We start from the raw sequence: 21143 nt of genomic DNA, 5'->3' as shown, positions 1-21143 counted from the left end.
TAACATTAGAATTTGTAAGCTCTGCTCCTTAGTACCCTAATGATGATGGATGGAAAATAATGACAAATAAATGGGGGTAGTGCCAGGGGACTGGAGAGTGGTGAATGTTGTGCCCCTGTTCAAAAAAGGGAATAGGGATAACCCTGGGAATTACAGGCCAGTTAGTCTTACTTCGGTGGTAGGCAAAGTAATGGAAAGGGTACTGAGGGATAGGATTTATGAGTATCTGGAAAGGCACTGCTTGATTAGGGACAGCCAGCACGGATTTGTGAAGGGTAGGTCTTGCCTTACAAGTCTTAGTGAATTCTTTGAGGAGGCAACCAAGCATGTAGATGAGGGTAGAGCAGTGGATGTAGTGTACATGGATTTTAGTAAGGCATTTGATCAGGTTCCCCATGGTAGGCTTATGCGGAAAATCAGGAGGCAGGGGATAGAGGGAAATTTGGCCAGTTGGATAGAGAACTGGCTAACCGGTTGAAGTCAGAGAGTGCTGGTAGATGGTAAATATTCAGCCTGGAGCCCAGTTACAAGTGGAGTTCCGCAGGGATCAGTTCTGGGTCCTCTGCTGTTTGTAATTTTTATTAATGACTTGGAAGAGGGAGTCGAAGGGTGGGTCAGTAAATTTGCAGATGATACGAAGATTGGTGGAGTTGTGGATAGTGAGGAGGGCTGTTGTTGGCTGCAAAGGGACTTAGATATGATGCAGAGCTGGGCTGTGGAGTGGCAGATGCAGTTCAACCCTGCCAAGTGTGGGGTTGTCCATTTTGGAAGGACAAATAAGAATGCAGAATACAGGGTTAACGGTAGGGTTCTTAGTAAGGTGGAGGAGCAAAGGGATCTTGGGGTCTATGTTCATAGATCTTTGAAAGTTGCCACTCAGGTGGATAGAGCTTGTAAGAAGGCCTATGGTGTATTAGCGTTCATTAGCAGAGGGATTGAATTCAAGAGTCGTGAGGTGATGTTGCAGCTGTAGAGGACCTTGGTAAGGCCACATTTGGAGTACTGTGTGAGTTCTGGTCACCTCATTTTAGGAACGATGTGGAAGCTTTGGAGAGGGTGCAGAGAAGATTTACCAGGATGTTGCCTGGAATGGAGAATAGGTCGTACGAGGATAGGTTGAGAGTGCTAGGTCTTTTCTCATTGGAATGGCGAAGGATGAGGGGTGACTTGATAGAGGTTTATAAGATGATCAGGGGAATAGATAGAGTGGACAGTCAGAGACTTTTTCCCCGGGTACAACAGAGTGTTACAAGTGGACATAAATTTAAGGTGAAGTGTGGAAGGTATGGGGGGGATGTCAGGGGTAGGTTCTTTACCCAGAGAGTGGTGGGGGCATGGAATGCGCTGCCTGTGGGAGTGGCAGAGTCAGAATCATTGGTGACCTTTAAGCGGCAAATGGATAGGTACATGGTTAGGTGCTTAAGCCAGGACAAATGTTCGGAACAACATCGTGGGCCGAAGGGCCTGTTCTGTGCTGTATTGTTCTATGTTCTATGTTAAAATAAAGCAGGAAAGAGATTATTGGGTGAAATCAGGTGATATTGATGTTTGTAGTGTCACTTCAGTGAAATCAATTTGCTTGATTCAGTGCAGCAACTACAATTTGAAACACATTCTTTTTTGTGGAAACACGGCATGATGTATCAAAGTGTTCATCAGTATATCTAGGCAATCATAGTGAGACAGGTCAGTACAGATCCTATATTGTTGGAAAGGTAGATGACTACAGAAAATATCAGTGATTTTATATGTACAGATTTAATAATAATACAATATTCAACAGTAGATCGACACAGCTACATGACCTTCACGCCAATCCTGGATCTAACTGAGTGAATCATTTTGAACTTAGAATTTTAAAGGCATTGTTATGTGCTACTTTACTTACTCATAGATAAGAAATGAAATAAAGCTGCTTATAATGTTATCTTGTGATTGGGGGTGTACTGTAATTTGAAAAGTACAGATTAAGGATGTAAAGCATCCATTGTTTGTTGTGCACCAAACACTTAATTAACTCTTAGCTAAGTTGTACTTCAAGAATTCCAGATTTCGGGTTAGGTACCATGACTCTAAGCTAGTTTTGCTATTGTGGAAATAGTTATTTGAAAGGAGCATCTTAATGACTGTAAACTTGTTATAATGAAATAAATACTTATAAACAAAAAAAAATTACCAGTCTGATTTTCCTTTTTGTCTACATTGTAACCTAACTTGATTTGTCATTAACATACTATATTTGAACTCTACTATCAATGTTTTACTGAATTTCAAATATTTGAACACTTCTGATTATCTATTCCTCTATTTTTGAGTCTTGCTTTAGAGCTGGGATATAAATCCTAAAAAAAAGGCCTCAAATTCATAGCTAACTAACTCTGAGATCTTGGTTTTTTTTATGGCAACAGGGTTTTGGAGCACTGTGGGCAGGAGTTACAATTAAGAAACCCAGAAGTACAGGTTCTTCCCAAATGCATTTGAGCTATTACATGGGATGTATCATTTTTTCAGACTCCCTGCTTGAAAAATCAGCTTGGCTGACAGCTTTGGCTCCTAGCAGGTGGGGAAGATTTCCAGTAAAGACTGCAGTTGAAGAGCAGGTGGTTTTAGTGATAGTGGTGGGATTGGGTAGAATATAGTTATCGATGAGTTGGGGTGATCAGAGATGGGTTAGAGATGATTGAGAAGGAGGAGGACCTCAGGTAAGTTGACAGATGTAGGGGTGGGGGAACAATACTATTAGTCTTAGCTAGTTGAAGGTGGAAAAATTACTGCTGCTCCTCCTGGCCTGCAAACAGTGCTATAAAGGGGCTTACATTGTGCATACAACCATTTGTGACTCCTTTCACCTGCTGCATTTTCTGAAGCCTTGAAAACCTAAATAATAATGGTAAAACCTGGGTTCAATTCCACCATCGGATGACTGTCTGTTTGGAGTTTGCACATTCTCCCCATGTCTGCGTAGGTTTCCTCCCACAGATGTGCAGGCTAGGTGGTTTGGCCATGGGAAATACAGGGTTACAGGGGTAGGGCAGGGGGAGTGGTAGGTCTTGGTGGGGTCCTCCTCAGAGGGACAGTATGGGCTCGATGAGCCAAATGGTCTGCTTCCATACTGTAGGGATTATACGAAAGTGACAAGGTCACATTTGCATAATTGCAAATATGATATCAACCAGTTCCTGCTTTGAGTCATGATAATTTTATGCAAGTCATTTAGTCCTTGCATTCACAGTGTTTGTTAAATAAACTAGACACAGAAGCAATAATATGACAACCATAATTCTGATTATGCAGCAATTAAAGTTATTTTAACCTAGAATTGGTAACTTAATATGTGAGAAAACAATTAATGATAGCCCACAATATTTTGGTTATTCAAATAAATATATGAGAATTAGACAAACTGGTTTTGTGTTTAGAAAAAAAACACTTTGCATGTTTATTTTCATTTTAAAACCAGGTTTGGCTACGCATTCCATTGAATCATAGAGTCATAGAGATGTACAGCATGGAAACAGACCCTTCAGTCCAACCCACCCATGCCGACCAGATATCCCAACCCAATCTAGCCCCACCTGCCAGCACCTGGCCCATAACCCTCCAAACCCTTCCAATTCATATACCCATCCAAATGCCTCTTAAATGTTACAATTATACCAGTCTCCACCACTTCCTCTGGCAGCTTATTCCATACCTGTACCACCCTCTGTGTAAAAATGTTGCCCCTTAGGTCTCTTTTATATCTTTCCCCTCTCACCCTAAACTTATGTCCTCTAGTTCTGGACTCCCTGACCCCAGGGAAAAGACTTTGCCTATTGTCCCAAATAAGATCCCAACAAGATCCCAATAAGATTCAGATAATTGTGCTGGGATGGCACCAACCTGCATCCTGAGAAAGGATCATGCCACAGATTCGTAGGACCAAGTGAGAGATGGTCGCGAGGTGCAAGTAGCACTGCAGCTGAATCACTGGCACTTACTGTTCCATGCAGTCATAAAAGGTGATGTCATCCAGTTATGAAGGTTATTGGTGGGGCTGTCACTGCTTTTATTTGTTTCCCAGATTCCAGCTGTGCTCCCTTACCCTTAGTAGATAAAGGTGCCAAACAAGACTTAAAAACTGCACCTTTCTTCGAATGTCCAAATTCCCTGGGCTGAGCTTCATCTGTGGGAGTCAGGTTAGTCGATCTGGTGTACACTTCACTGGCTGTAGCAGGCTCCAAATTCTTTATTGGGTCCCAATTGGACCAAGCATACCAGAACTCCCCCAGCGGAAAATACCCCATCCCGTGTCCACCTACAGAAGCCATTTACCTTGCAAGAATCAAGTAGAAATTCTAGCCTGTATGAGGAACGCTGGGAATTCTCAGAAACAATGGAAACCCGGCATAACCCAGATCCATGCTGTCGTCTGATGGGTTTTGCTATTCTCCTGCTGGAATTATGGCAGATAAACAGCAGAACCTCCAGGCATATTTGGAACCACTAATTCTGTCCATTAAGTTCATAATTAAATTAAAATCTACTTACAATGTCAATGAATATAAATAGTATATTAAGAATACATTCATTTTTTTTTTCTTGGATCTGACCCAAGTTTATCCAAAAATCATTGTCTACATGTTTAAAATTATCTTAATTACTATTGAATGTATTCTCAATGACTTTAAACTTTTCCAGTCCGAAGTTTAAAGTTAGAAAACAATTTGCACCCACTTGCCACAATCCCTCCACCAGAAATAGATAACTGTACTTTCAACAACATGAAGGGGTAAAGAAAATCAGTGGATGTACTAAATGTATGTGGCATAATATTACCTACCAGTTTTCATTTGCCATTATTATTGCCTTATACATTTATCAAGTGGTGGACACTAATGCTAAGCTGGTCAATATTTTCCAGAAAGAATGACAGTAAACTTATTAAAACAGCAAAACAAGTAATGGCAGAGAAGCTTTTGCACAATCACCCAAAATCAGCATACAACACAGACATGTTTAAACTGTCAAAGCATTAACAGCTGCAGCACAAATACCATAAAATGCAGTTACAGACACTTAAATTCAGATAATGCTGACACGAACAATCAAACTGGTACCTTAATAGACGTTGAAGACCGAATTGATAAGAGGGGATCATCCACAAGATAGGACAATCCCTACATGGTAACATGCCAACAAAAAAGAAACAGTAACTAATGCATAATTACAGTTTAAAATGAGTATATTCAAATATCTGAACAAAACAACAGCATCCCTTTTGAAACCTCCATTAACTGGGAGTGTTACACAACTGGTAAGTATGTAATATTTACGTTTATTTGTTAGAAAACCTCAGGGTTAAGTAACAAATCATAGCTAGATGAATTTTAAAGACTTTACAAAATGTTATGCAAACATGCATAAACATAAAAAAAGCTATGAAAAAGAGATGAATTATCTTTAAAGTACAAATTTGAGTTTATGCTGTACATTAGTCTTCTCTTTCATTCATGTAGATTAGATTAGATTACTTACAGGGTGGAAACAGGCCCTTTGGCCCAACAAGTCCACACCGACCCGCTGAAGCACAATCCACCCAGACCCATTCCCTACATTTACCCCTTCACCTAACACTACGGATAATTTAGCATGGCCAATTCACCTAACCTGCACATTTTTGGATTGTGGGAGGAAACCAGAGCAAACCCACATAGACACGGGGAGAATGTGCAAACTTCACACAGAGAGTCACCAGATGCAGGAATTGAACCCGGGTCTCTGGTGCTGTGAGGCAGCAGTGCTAACCACTGTGCCATGTAAGGCAGATGATTTCACACTATCTACTGGTTATCTTTTGCATTACAATAATATTAGATAAAAAGATTTAAACAATTGCCACTGAATCCCAAGATTGTAAGTTAATATTTTGACATTTAGCTGACAAAGAAATTTTGAAAATTAATTAAATGGCACAAGTAAAACATGTTCTGATCAAAAAGAGCTATGTTAAATTTCAACAATTTTGATGAGGAAGGAAGAAATAGCCTAAGTGATTGACGATTTTCATGAATATTATAAGGAACATTCTTTAGGTATCCTTACACGGCAGTTTCTTCAAAACAAATATTCATCACACAGAGTGAGACATGCAAATTTATTTTTACTCTGTGCAGAGTATTTGACATGAACAAGGAATGCTTTATATGATATAGCCTTAGAGTTTGAATGTATGTTTCTGTTAGCTAACTGAGGGGCATGTGGACTGTAACAGTAAGCTTTTACCTCTTATTTCCAGATCTGACTGCAATAGCCCAATACAAAATGAGCTGTTAATCCAGCTTCTTGTTGATGTGCAGGCAGAACCAAAAAATAATATTAAATTAGCACCCTGACTCAGAGAGCTACTCAGTCTTAAAGACTACTCAGATGTAAATTTAATTAGTTACAATGGTACTATGTAAATCTCTCAGATTAAAAGTCGAGGCTCATTGCTCGAGTACAACACACGTAATCGTTTCTCATATCTGACTGAGAAATAATTCATGCTGAAATTAAGTGTCCTCACACTGACACCCAGTACCTTAATGGAGGTGTACATATAAATAAAAATGACATCTGAGTTTGAAAAATATGCAGACAGCAAACACTTCAGACACAGTTCTACAAATAATAAGATCCCTTGCACTTTTCGTCAGAAATACGAGACATGCAAATCTTTCTTGCAGCTTCAGTTGTGGTTGGCACATACTTTGCAAGCATAGATGGTTAATAAAACACGATGATGGTTTATGAAACATATAAGAATTTTCACAAGTGGATTGAAATTCCTGCAGGTTATTTTTATCACAGATGCATTTCCAGGAATTTCTTCAATGTACTTGTTTTTATCGAAGTCCTTAACCCAAAGTTTATTTTAATTAAATATTTATTTCCCATTGCTTATTCTATTTATATAGTATGATACATCTTCAATAAGAGAAAATCTAACCATCTCCACTTAATGTTCAGTGGCATTAACATTGCTGATTATTCCTCCACCAATATCTCAAGCCATTGCCCAATAACTGAATTGGACTAGCTATATAAGTAATATGGAAACAAGAGCTACAACTAGACCCTTTCACATATTATTTGGAATATTCTTATTTTGACTTTGCTTCCAGTATATTCCCATTGGAGGTGAAAGGCATGATGGTGTAGTGCTGTGTAACAGATTATTTGTGTTAAAATCTTTTCAGCAAATAAGTAAGTTCATTTTGCAAATATCGTCATAGTTTTAGGTCAATCCACTTTCAAACAAAAATGCAAAAACACACAAAAAAACTATTTCTCAGAGGATGAGCTCATTTCACTTGCACATTTTCATGAGACCTTAGATGTCATTCCTTACCGTAGTTTTTTCCAAACAGTGTAACAGATGGTGATGTTGCCTCTGAAATGAAGACCCTGACTTGCTAACTAGGGCTTGTTCTTCGTCATTAGACAACTAGAAAAAACATGAAGTAAAGAACTAAAAATATGTAGAGAATTAAAGAAATTCTAAACTCTGGTTCAATATAAATATATGTTTTACTTTTACTTGTATGTAATCTGAAAAATACATAAACATCAAATTTCATTAGGATGGTCAGAGTTAATTTTTTTTTCTCTACTTGGTGTATGCAATGGAGACATTGGTAAATCATCCATCTGCTTCTCCATGTCCAAGACTACAAAGGAGCACAGTTAGAAGACTTCAGGGTACAAGGATTTAGCTTTTTTATATTGAAGAGACCATAAGACACAAGAGAAGTAGGCCATTACCCATTGACTCTGCTGTGCCAGTCATGGAGATCATGGCTGATATAGTAATTGTCAGCTCCATTTTCTTGTCTTTACCCCATAACCCTGGATTCCCTTATTGATTAAACATTTGTCTAACTCAGTTTTGAATATGACCCAGCCTTGATAGCTCTCTACGTAAGTAATTCTATTGATTCCTCACTCTCTGAGGGAAGGTATTTTTCCTCATCTCTGTCTTAAATGAGTAATCCCTTACTCTAAGATTATACTCTCAAGACCTAGATTCTCCCACAAATGGAAAGTACCTCTCCACATCCACCCTCTCAAGTCTTCTAAGAATCTTATATGCTTGAATAAGGTTACCTCTCATTCTTATAAACTGCAAAGAGTATAGATTCAACTACTGAACACCCCCATTACCTGTATCAACCTAGTGAACATTCTCAAGAATACTTCTACTGCCAGTATATCTTTCCTTAAATAAAGGGAACAAACCTGATAACAGTATTTCAGTTATTGTCTGATTTGTGCCTTGCATAGTTTACTCCATTCCCTTTGAAACAAAGGCCATAATTCCATTCACCTGCTCATTTTCCAATGAGTTTGGGTACTAACTTTTCACGCATGAAGGTTCCTCCAATCCCTCTATCTATGCAGCAGATTTCTGTCATTTTTCTCAATTTAAACAATATGCAGCTCTTTGTTCTTTGTACCAAAGTGAAAAACCTCACATTTGAGATGTACCGAATTGACATATATAAGATGCTGAAGGGAATTGACAAAGTGGATGCAGAAAGGATGTTTCCTCAAATGGGGCAAGTCAGAGCGAGAGGTCATACTTTAGGATAAGGGATAGCAGATTTAAAACAGAGATCAGGAGAAATTATATCTCTCAAAGGATCGTAAATCTGTGGAATTCCCTGCCTTAGAGTGTGGTGGATGCTGGGGATAGTAAGCAAAATTAAGGAGGAGATGAGAGATTTTTAATTAATGATGGGTTGAAGGGTTATGTAGAGTGGGCAGGAAAATGAAGTTGAGGCCAAGATGAGATCAGCCATGATCGTATCAAATTGCAGAACGGGCTCGAGGGCTGAATTGACTACTCCTGCTCTAGCTCTTACATTTTATTTCCCACATTATTATTCCATCTGCTAAGTTTTTCCCACTCACTTAGACTGTCTATATCTCTCTCTAGACTGTCTGTGCCATTCTCACCACTTGTTTTTTCCAACTATTTTTGCATCATTTGTAAACTTGGCTATTGTACATTTATTTTCCTCATCCAAGTCATTAATATATATTGTCAACATTTATGGCCCAGCATTAACCAACCATGTAGCAATAATCGCAGGTTGCTATCCTGAAAATACCTTTATCCCAACTCTCTGCCTTCTATTAGTTAGTCAAGCCTCCATCATGGACTCTTAACTTTTATTCATATTTTTGTTATTAGAAGATCTCACACCTTACATTGACTAATGAAATTGATTCCTGGGAGGGGATTGCTTACTTTTTAATAGAAGGAAAATAGTAAAAGTTTGGAAGTGTATTGTCACTAAAGATCTCTCACCTGTCATACTTGTAAAGGAATTTGGCTTTTTCATGTGCAAATAGGGAACATATCCCTCAATTGAGGCTGGAAAATTTGACACCTTACCAACAGTTCTGATGAAGAGTCACTGGACTGGAAATATTAACTGTTTTATTGCCTACAGATGCTGCCAGACCTGTTCGGTTTCTCCAAATACTCTATATTTTTGTTTAGTAACATTCCTATTCGTATTGATGCTCTAATCCTGAGTCTTGGAACACAATATTCTCTCACAATTTAACTTTTTCTTAAGTTTATACAACAGGGTATCTGATTGTTCACTTTATTTATTTTCCATTCTGTATCTCTTTTACTTTTGTCTCTCCTGCAGCAGAATTTCACTTTTCAGCAGAATTCCCTTGCTGCAGTATCCTTCCTCTGCAGTGATTTATTTTTTCCATGATTCATCTCTGCTGCAGATTTCTCCTCTCACTGATTAACTTATTTATTTTCTTCTTGTCTGCACCTGGCTGGTTTTAAAATCATTTTTGATGCAATTGCCTGTTAGTGGGTAAAGTGTTTAGCAAGGCTGAAGATCTGGAGGTACTGCTGATTTTAATCATGACCAGACATGAATAATATTGTGCTAATTCCTGTCTATTAGCCAGCCAAACTGACTGCCTGGGTCAGCAGGCAGTAGCAACAGGATGTCACATTTTGGGTGGTTCTCAGCAATCGGTAGTGAGCATTGTGCGATTGAGTGCAGATGCTTCTTCAGGCTGGGATCTGAATTGGGATGGGTGAGGAGATGGAGCCTGCAGAACTAATCAGTCATAACTGAGGGGAAGGGGAGCAAACTAAAAGGAGCTATACCCAGCAATCATGCCTCCCACCTCAGATCTGGTACTTGACAGTAAAAGTGCAGGTCTTCTCTTTACCTACAGTTAGACTTAGTGGGTAACATCTATTATATCATCAGGCCATTGGTACTGCATGTTAATTAGCCCCCTGCCTGCCTCTCTTTGGAGTTTCATTGCCGATCTCATCATTAAAATGGATGGGAATGAGGTGTAGTTGCTTGATTCCATTGCTTTAACCCTCCGTGATCCTCTCCCACTCATTGCTGTGATGAGGAATGGGGTTTTGGGGGAAAAGGCAGTTTACCATCCAGTAGGAGAAAGTGAGGACTGCAGATGCTGGAGATCAGAGTCATGAGTGTGGTGCTAGAAAAGCACAGCAGATCAGGCAGCATTCGAGGAGCAGAAGAGCCAATGTTTCGGGCACAAGCCCTTCAGCAGGAAGCTTCCTGATGAAGGGCTTGTGCCCGAAACGTCAATTCTCCTGGATGCTGCCTGACCTGCTGTGCTTTTCCAGCACCACACTCTCAACTTTAAAATCAAGGTCAATTATTCAAGAAGCCCATGCAATTTGTGTTTAATACTGATGGCGAAAGGGTACACTTAAGCCTCAAGTTGTTCTTTGTATTGTGTCTTTTTTGATGTTTTGGCTGCTGTGAAAACAAACATTGATAAATGAGTGAGATTAACTGCAGGGTGGGTGGGCGAGAAAACGTTTCTTCCAGCGAATTGCTCCTCATTACTATAAATACAGGAAATGTTGGGCGGAAATCTCAGTTACTTGCATAAACAGGGTCATCACCCAACATCTGACATGTGATGGAAGAAGCTGCAAAATTATCTGCTGATTTCTTGTGTCCCTGCTCACAGTCAGGATGGGGTATTGAAACTTCATTGTGATGCCTGGATGCTAATCTGACCTGTCTCTTTCAAGCTGCCATTTGGATGAAGAGGTGATATCCTGCAGTTAATTACAGGCAAATGACCTCTTGCTGTTTGAAGTACCTTTACATTAATAATTGCTTGGCTCCTTTGATGGGGACAGGCTACTTTATCTCAAAGTCAGAGAAACCCATAGGGAAAACTTCACCTTTTCGTACATATTTTAACACCATTGCTGAAATTTTGCCAATACAGCAGGGGAAGCCCTGAAGAAATTCATCTTTATTAAGCCAAGCCATTAACCAAGCTATTTTTTTTAGAAAATGATAGACAAATCAACACGGCAAACAGTTTAAAGTTGAAAATGCACAACATAATCGATTAACAACTTCAGGAAAAGTATGGATTTGGTTTTCAAAATACCTTTCTTTGGAGTATCACATGGAAACCATTGGTCTCCATGCTTTTTTAACATCCAGCTCAATTTCAACATTACCCGAATAAAGGATATCTTTTGTGACATGAAATGGTGTCAGAGCAAATAGGGCATGGTAATGGAGATTGTTGGAATGTTTCAAATTGTTTTAAATCTTACCCTTTTACGAGACCATCTGTGGCGGTTTTAATTATCCTAGTCTTTTCCCTTCCTCAGCAGTTCACCAGCCAATGCTGGTCTTTGGTTGAACATTTTTTGCATTGGTGAGACTGCCTGGTAAAGCTCCTTGTTTTGTGATGCAGATTTCTGTGTTGTCTGGTTTGTGCCTGACTTTCTGGGAGGCAAATATTTACTTTCACTGTTTTTTCCATTTGATACAATCAACATCCCAGGGAGGATTTAAAACACATGGGTTACTGCCAGCACATACCGCAGTTGGAACTACTGCTGTGCTCGTAAACTGTATAGCTTGATGTTGTTCAATGGCTTCCTCTTTTGTAATCCTCCAGTGATGGTCATGCATCCATCACACATTGTCAGTTTTTAATAAGTCCTAGCCAGAGCTCCCAGTGATCACTTTCAAAACATACATAAATCAAAGGGGAAACTTGCTGGTCCGTTTAGGAAAATACAGAATACATTCAAGTCCTGTGTTCACGTTCATGATTTCATTATCAGTGAAAGCAGTTTCACTCTTATAAATGAAAGCAAACAAATATCAGCAAACATGGAAATTGGGTACTACTGGCTGATTTTGTTTGGCTCAATTCTGTTTGCTGAGAGAGGAAGAATGAAATACAACCCTAAGTTCTCAACAGCCATTACCTGCTCCAATGAATCACTTAGTAAGCCATTGTGCTTGCTCTGCATATAAGCACTTGCACTCCCACTCTTTGCCACACGGATTCTTGCAAGTCTGGCTTTCTGTAAAAAAAAACAAATCTATCAATAATGCATCTGCAATTTTTTCCTTTCCCATGATATTTCACGTTGACGAAAGAATATTCATTTTAAAAACCCCTCACCAAGGAATGACATAAGTATGAGAAAATTATTGATTGATGATAGTTTTAGATCAAAAATATTCACCCAAATAAACATTTTAGTCTCTGTCATATAAAATGTCCAGTTTATATATTGGACATTTGAGGCATTATTTTTTATTTTATTCACCTTCAAAATCAGTTCATTCTTACAATGATAAAATTGCTATTTGTGTAAACATTCAACTTAAGATTTGGTCACTTAACATTCACAAAGATTCACTGGAATTATGTTGAAAACAAACTGGTATGGACTCATTACCCCTCACTGCAAGAAATATGTTTAGATTGCACTGACATATTTTTCTGCTTATCATATAAATTTTCTCAACTAATTAAGATTTCTATCTGTTCAACCAGATGAAACTTGGACCATACTGACCAACATACATGTTGTTGCCTATCAGATTCAGTTCATGCCACATCCATCCATATTGAGATGTTGCAGTCTCTTGTCAGGCCATCTACCTCCAGACCTGCTCAAAGCCATGCCCCAAGGCTACCTACATTAATTTCTCTCAATGAAAGACAGCAACCCTCCAAGAGGATAGCACTGTGGAGGACCAGTAGAAAAGTCAAAGGCACATGGAAGACAGACACCAAAGGAAGTTGACTTTATGTGGATCATTTCATGATTTGTTTATAAATTTGGTTTGGAATGTTTATGTCTGGTGTCTTTTTACTTTCCCATTATGGCCAAGTGGACGCTGTGGGACTCTGGGTGAATGGAGAATTAGGATTATGATTATTGACATTGCACCAAGATGAATTCTTCATGGACAGTCTGATTAGAAAATGGTTGGCTAGATTGCCATCTCCCTTCCTTTCTATCACATTCATGCTCCTGTTTTTCAGTTACATGCTTTAAAACTGGAGGCACAAACTCTCTCCTCATGATGGTGAGGAAATGTATCATACAGCAAATCAACACAATTCTTGCAACCTGCTCTGCGAGAACACAACTGGGCTTGTTCAAACGGATCCAAGCATTATTTCAATGTGTAAATGTTTTAAACACATTTTGCCTGGTAGCATGGTTATAGTCGTTTTGTTGTAAGCGATAGTTCCATTCTCGAGCGATCTTGCATTACAAGAAAATCGTGCAGTAGCTAATGGGGCTGGTATCACATTATAACCAATATAGGTATGGAACATTCATGTTCTACAAATAAAGATCTGAATTCTTCAATCGTGGTAAAGTCAATTTGTGTTGAAGAAACACGCGTTATAACAGAACCGACTGGTTTCGTTAATGTCAATGTATGCATGTGTTGAGGTTGCTCACTGAACTCAATAGCTATGTCATTTGAGGGTAGTCTTTATTGGCCCAGCGCTACTATTAGGACATTAATGGAGTAACATCCATTGTGGCTATATTATAGGGACAGGTTGACACTGCAGAAATCACAAGATGATGTTTGTGTGGTCAATAGCATTCCTACCATAGAGAAGACTTCAATCCTAGCAAAGACAGAATTAAGTGTTGTCTACATAATTGACTTATCAATTATAAAGAATTATCCATTCTTTGACCTGATCACTTTTATAGCCACTGACAATCCAGTCCTTGACCTGTTTAGTAGCACTTGCAGCTGCACCAGGTTGCAAATTTCAGTGGAGTCTTGACAACGCATACATTATTCTTCATCGAGGGTTAGATAAGAGAACTTCTCCTTGAATATATGGAAGCAAATAGACTCTTGTTCAGAACCTTTTCCAAATATTGGCTGGAAACGCTATAGTTCGACTACTTTAGATGGGTCAGTTTTTGTCAATCTGTGCAGGAAGGTTTCCTGACAGTATGAAGAGAGGCCGACAAGAGGCAAAGCCACATTGGATTTGCTATTTGGTAATGAACCAGGCCAGGTGTTAGATTTGGAGGTAGTTGAGCATTTTGGTGAGAGTGACCACAATTTGGTTACATTTACTTTAGTGATGGTAATGGACAGGCATATACCGGAGGGCAAGGGTATATGGGGAAAGGCAATTATGGGGTGATTAAGCAGGATTTAGGATGCATAGGATGGGAAGGAAACTGCAGAGGATGGGCACAACTAAAATGTGGAGCTTGTTCAAGGAACAGCTACTGCATGTCCTTGATAAGTATGTACCTGTCAGGCAGGTAGGAAGGGGTTGAGTTAGGAAACTGTGGTTTACTAAAGAAATTGAATTTCTTGTCAAGAGGAAGAAGAAGGCTTATGCAAAGATGAGGCATGAAGACTCAGCTAGGGCACTTCAGAGATACAAGTTAGCCAAGAAAGACCTAAAGAGAAAACTAAGAAGAGCCAGGAGGGGACATGAGACGTCTTTGGCAGGTAGGATCGAGGAAAACCCTAAATCATTCTACATGGATGTCAGGAATAAAAGAATGACTACAGTATGATTAGGGCCAGTCAAGGACAGTAGTGGAAAGTTGTGCATGTAGTCTGAAGAGATAGGAGAGGTGCTAAATGAATATTTTTCATCAGTATTCAACATGATCAAGGAGAATACTGAGATACAGGCTCTTAGACTAGGCAGGATTGAGGTTTATAAGGAGATAGTGTTAGCAATACTGGAAAACATGAACATAGATAAGTCCCCTGAGCTGGATGGGATTTATCCGAGGATTCTCTGGGAAACTGTGGAAGAGACTGCAGAACATTTGGCTTTGATCTTTATGTGCCATTGTCAAAGGAATAGTGCCAGAAGACTGGAAGGTAGCAAATGTTGTCTCCTTGTCCAAGAAGGGTAGTAGAGATAATCCTGGTAATTATAGACCAGTGAGCCTTACTTCAGTTGTGGGTAAAGTGTTGGAAAGGATTACAAGAGATAGGATTTATAATCATCTAGAAATGAATAATTTTATTAGGGATAGTCAACATGGTTTTGTGAAGGGTAGGTCATGCTTCACAAACCTTATTGAGTTCTTTGAGAAGGTGACCAAACAGGATAAAGTGGTTGATGTGGTGTATATGGATTTCAATAAAGAATTTGATAAGGTTCCCATGGTAGCTATTGCAGAAAATACGGAGGCACGAGATTGAGGATGATGTAGCAGTTTGGATAAAAAATTGGCTAGATGTAATAAGACAGAGGGTGGTGGTTGATGGGAAATGTTTATCCCGGGGTTCAGATACTAGAGGTATACCACAAGGATCTGTTTTGAGGGCACTGCTATTTGTTACTTTTATAAATAACCTGGTTGGGGGCACAGAAGGATGGGCTGGTAAATTTGCGGATGACACACAGAGTTGTGGATAGTGCCGAAGGATGTTGCAGGGGGACATAGATAAGTTGCAGAGCTGGGCTGAAAGGTGGCAAATGGAGGTTAATGCAGAAAAGTATGAGGTGATTCACTTTGGAAGGAGCGACAGAGATAGAGAATACTGGGCTAATGGTAAGATTCTTGGTAGGGTAGATGAGCAGAGGGATCTCGGTGTCCATCTGTGAAAGTTGCCACCCAGGTTGATAGGGTTGTTAAGAAGGTGTAGGGTGTGTTCGCTTTTATTGGTGGAGGGATTGAGTTTCAGTGCCACGAGGTCATGTTGCAGCTGTACAAAACTCTGGTGCAGCCGCATTTGGAGTATTGTGCACAGTTTTGGATGCCATATTAGAAGAAAGTGAGGACTGCAGATGCTGGAGACCAGAGTTGAAAAGTGTGGTGCTGGAAAAGCGCAGCAGGTCAGTCAGCATCTGAGGAGCAGGAAAATCGACGTTTTAGGCATAAGCCCTTCTTCAGGAATTAGGAAGGATGTGGAAGCATTGGAAAAGGTGCAGAGGAGATTTACCAGGATGTTGCCTGATATGAAGGGAAGGCTGGGGGTTCACACGCTGTTTGCATTAGAGAGAAGGTTGAGAATTGAATTGATAGAGACATAGAAGATGATCAGACAGTTAGATAGGGTGGACAGTGAGAGCCTTTTTCCTCGGATGGTGATGGCAAGAGGGGACACAGCTTTAAATTGAGGGGTAATAACCATAGGATAGTTGTCAGAGAGTAGTAAGGATGTGGAATGCCCTGCCTGCAACAGTAGTAGACTCTCCAACTTTAAGGGCACTTAAATGGTCATTGGTTAAACATATGGATGATAATAGAATAATGTAGGTTAGATGGGCTTTAAATTGGTTTCAAAGGGCTGAAGGCCTGTACTGCATGGCAATGTTCTCTGTCCTATGCTCCTCTTCTCTCTTCCAGTGAGTTGTTCTGGTCTGTGTGACCCCAGCCAAGTGGACTCATGTTAGGGGATAAATAGTTTGTGCAGAAAGCTTAAAATCAGCAAAAAACTTTTCAAATTTGTCCATGAGTGTCGGGTAAGGTTAACATTTATTGACAGTCATTTAATATACACTTCCCACTGAAATCTGAGTTCAGGTACTCTTATAGTCATTAGGAATATATTAACCCATGAAGCATTGGTTAGAGTTGAGGACCAGCATGTTCCTATGAGGATGAAATGTAAGGATGGCAAGATTTGGGAACCCTGGATGACAAGAAATATTGAAAGTTTCATCAAAAAAAAACTTAAACAAGGAGTTGGGAGGGCTAAAAGGGGCCATGAAATATTCTTGGCAAGCCAGATTGAGGATATTCCAAAGGCATTTTACACATATAATAAGAGCAAGAGGGAAGCTGGGGAAAGAATGGCCCACTCAAGAGCAAAGGAGGAAATTTATGTGTGGAGCCAGAGGAATTGGGTGAGGTCCTTATTGAGTACTTTGCATTGGTATTCACAATGGAGAAGATCATGGATGACGGTAATCTTTGGGAATCGTATGTTGATATTTTAGGGCAAGTCGATATTAAGAAGAAGGTGTTGGGTGTCTTGAAAACCATTAAAGTACATTAAGTCCCCAAGGCCTAATGGGATCTAACCCAGGATACTGAAGTATGCAAGGAATAAGATTGCTGAGGCCTTGACAGAGATCTTTGTATCCTCTTTAGCCACAGGCGAGGACCCAGAAGACTGGGAAATAGCCAAAGTTGTGTTTTTGTTTAAGAAGGGCAACAGGGATAATCTGGGAAATTACAGGCCGGTTAGCCTTACATCAGTGGTAGGGTTATGAATGGAGAATATTATTAGGCACAGGATTTACTCAAATTTAGAAAAAAAATGGACTTATTAGGGATGGCCAGCATGACTTTATATGGGGGTGGTCTTGTTTCTCAAATTTGATTTTTTTTGAGGCGGTGACAAAGATGGTTGATGAGGGTAAGGCAGTGGATGTTGTCTGCCTGACTGTACTAAAGCATTTGACAAGGTCCCTCATGGTGGTCTAGTCAAGAAGATTAAGGCACATGGGATCTACAGTGAGTTGGTAAATTGGATAAAAAACTGGCTTGGTCATAGAAGACAGAGAGCAGTTGTGGAGGGTGTTTTTCTGACTAGGAAGTCTGTGACCACTGGTGTTCCACAAGGATCAGTTCTGGGACCTCTTTGTTTGTCTTATACATAGATGAGCTGGATGAAAATTTAGATGATGTGATTAATACGTTTGTGGATGACATGAAAATTAGTGTAGTTTTGGACAGTGAGGAAGGTTGTAAAGGATACAGCAAGCTATAGATCAGTTGTAAAGTTAAGTGGTGAAATTACAAATGTAGTTCAATTTGATCAAGTGTGAGGTACTACATTTTGGGAGGTCAAATGCAGGAGGAAAATATACAGTAAATAGAAGGATCCTGAGGAGCATTGATATACTTGGGGTGCAAGCCTATTGCTCCCTGAAAGTGGCAACACAAGTGGATAAGGTAGTAAATAAGGTGAATGTATGCTTGCCTTCGTTCCTCTGGACATTGAGTATAAAAGTTAGCAAGTCGTGTTGCAGCTGTATAAAACTTTAATTAGACCACATTTGGAGTATTGTGTGCACTTCATGTCGTCCCACTATAGGAAGAATGTGGAGACTTTGGAGAAGGTGCAAAAGAGTCCTTTTTCCAGGTTGGAAATGTCAAACACTAGGGGGAAAGTTTAAAGGAGTTTAAGGTGAGGGGGGTAGTTTAAAGGAGATGTGTGAGAAAGGGTGGTAGGTGCCTGGAACATGCTGCTGGGAGAGGTGGTAGAACAGATAAGGGTGGTAGGTGCCTGGAACATGCTGCTGGGAGAGGTGGTAGAACAGATAAGAAAGCAACATTTAAGAGATGTATAGACAGACACATGAACAGGCAGGGAAGAGGAGGATATGAACGATATGCAGGCAGATGGGATTAGTTTAGAACGGCATCATGGTTGGCCAAGACAGGTTGGGCTGCAGGACCTGTTCCTGTGCTATACTGTTCTATTTATTAACAATGAAAGACCAGAGGTATAGTTCCAAGCCAAGGTGATGTGTGCCTTGGAGGCAAGTCCGCAGATGGTGGTGTTGTGTACTGCTGCTGCCTTTGTTTTCTACAGGGAAAAGATCCTGGTTTTGGAAGGTGCTACCAAAGAAATCTAAGAAAGTTACTATTGTGCATTTTAAGTCCTACCACACCATAACCAGTGGTCCTGTGCAACTATATTTGCTAATATAGGAAGCACCAAACATGTAGAACCATAGCAGCTGTGAAAAGAATTCCACTGAAAACTGGCACCTAAGTAGTTATTGATGTCCTTAAATAGTGCTATTGGGGCTCCTTCCTGCTGCTGAATGCACAATGCAGTTATGCAAGGTTAAGGGAGGGTGTTAGCTGGAGTATGCTCTAAAATGACCGTTGATATCAAATCAGCATTGCACAAAACAGGATATTCCAACCCAATGGTCAAATGCCAATGTCTACACTCCACTAAAATTCCTTAACCCACTCGACTCATTTCACTCTTAGCTTTTTATCCATTGTGTACTTATAGTTTTCCTTGAGGCATCTTTGCCATTTGCCTCAACAAGTTCCATATTTACACGTCAGCAAGTTACACATTCTCACCACTTTGAGTAAGGAACTTTCTTGTGAAGTCCTTACTGAATTTATTAGGACTCATCTTGTTTTGTGGCCCTTAGTTTTGGAATGTAATACAGTTTCAAATTTTGCTGTTGTCACAACTATGTTGAATAAAAACTTGAAGCTGCTCTTGCATCAGTTGGTTACATATATGGCAAATATAACTGAAATTCAACTACAATGTGGACAAAAACAGGATTAGCTCGAGAAGGTCTCATTATTACTTCACATAAGACAATAACAGGAAAAAAAAACCTACAAGCCTGCTTTAAAACCAAATCACACTTTCTTTGTCAACCATTTAAAGATTATACATCATTTAATGCTTAAGATTAAATACATCTGTGTGCAAATTTATTAAAATTCTCATCACTGGCTCTGATATACTTGAGCGTACAGATGGCATGTGCATTGGTGTTACTTTTGGCATTTATCTGATCAAATATTTTGAAGAATTTTGACAGATGATTTCTATTTATCTTATTTTACTGTGCACCTAAAGCTTACTATAAAAATATGCACTCACATGAAGAGAATATTAGGACAGTCAATTTGAATACGACTGCATATTTTAGCAAAGGATTCATCTGGATAATGAAGCCCATTAAAGCAATGTTCTGTGAAACTTTCTCCATCAGGTATTAAAGGTTAATAAAGTAATAATATCTCCCAATCACACACTTAGCTTTATTAACTAGCTCTCGGCTTTTGCTTCTTCTGTGAAAATGATGTAGCGCTACTGGGGATTTATAATTTTTCTATTGTCGATGGTCAACTTAAATTTTCATTAAAACTAAATGTCACAAAAAACAGTTAAAATACTGAGTGATGGTAGAAATTTGTGATCATGTTTCATCATAAATCGTATCAGATGAAAGCAATATCATTGGGTTGCACTTGTCAAATAACTGCGAAAATTGTTGAGGAAATTCATAGTATTTGTATAAACTACTACTATTGTCAAACATTGGCGAAGCAATGCAAGACTACTTGAGCTTGAACACAATCATCATTGACACTTACAAGATACGAGAAGGCCAATGTATCCGTCCTGTTTACATTAGCTCTTTCAAAGAACAATGTGTGTAATCCCTCCAAAAGTCTATAAGATCCTCATCTTCAAGTTACTGCCCAACTCTCGTTTAAAATTATCAATAGAATCAACTTTCCCACCTTATTAGATAGTGTGCCAGATCCTGACAACTCCAGGTGAAAAGAGAGCACCATCATCTTCCTTTTAGATATGTAGCCAATGATTTTGAATTTATTCTGTCTCGTTATTGATCTACTTGCGAGAGAGAATAGTTTTATCCTGTCTGCTTTATCCAAGATTACATCATCTTGAAAATCACTATTAGTTCATCATCTAAGGTAATGCTTAATGAAGGACAGCCCTAAACTTTCCAACCTCTCCTTTTCCTCAGTAAAATCCGGATAAATCCCTTTGGTACCCCTTTTCTACTCTTTCATATCTTTCCTTCCATGTCATGCCAAGAATTGTTCACAATATTCTGGCTGAGATGTAACCTATGATTTATTGTTGCTATTTCCTTATTTTCTTGATGATTTATTACATTGATTGGTTTCAGCAATATCCTAATACTCATGATGAAGTAGAACAAAAGAAGTCAAGTTCACTCTATTCTAGTTCATCCTGAAGTTTTTTTTTGCTTCAAAGGTCACATCAGAACAAATGTGATTCCACAGCAGTCAGTGTAAATTCAAGTGAAAG

The 21143-nt window shown here is 39.3% G+C and overlaps 1 protein-coding gene across 2 annotated transcripts in view; it reads right to left on the bottom strand.

Moving 5' to 3' along the window:
• Positions 1 to 21143, bottom strand: part of kcnd2 (potassium voltage-gated channel, Shal-related subfamily, member 2) — a 506561-nt gene that overhangs the window by 7451 nt on the left and 477967 nt on the right. Inside the window, exons 4-6 of one of the 2 annotated variants that reach the window (XM_072551528.1) lie at positions 12296 to 12394; positions 7373 to 7468; positions 5100 to 5159 (exon numbers count right to left, since the gene is read on the bottom strand). In XM_072551528.1, coding sequence (XP_072407629.1) covers positions 5100 to 5159; positions 7373 to 7468; positions 12296 to 12394 — 255 coding nt within the window. The remainder of the gene's footprint in view (positions 1 to 5099; positions 5160 to 7372; positions 7469 to 12295; positions 12395 to 21143) is intronic. The other variant, XM_072551529.1, reaches the window with a different exon arrangement.

Source organism: Chiloscyllium punctatum, chromosome 32 (genome assembly GCF_047496795.1).
Source record: "Chiloscyllium punctatum isolate Juve2018m chromosome 32, sChiPun1.3, whole genome shotgun sequence".
Taxonomy (NCBI): Eukaryota; Metazoa; Chordata; class Chondrichthyes; order Orectolobiformes; family Hemiscylliidae; genus Chiloscyllium; species Chiloscyllium punctatum.
Note: the sequence above shows the minus strand (reverse complement) of the source record. Positions and strands in the feature narration are given on the sequence as shown.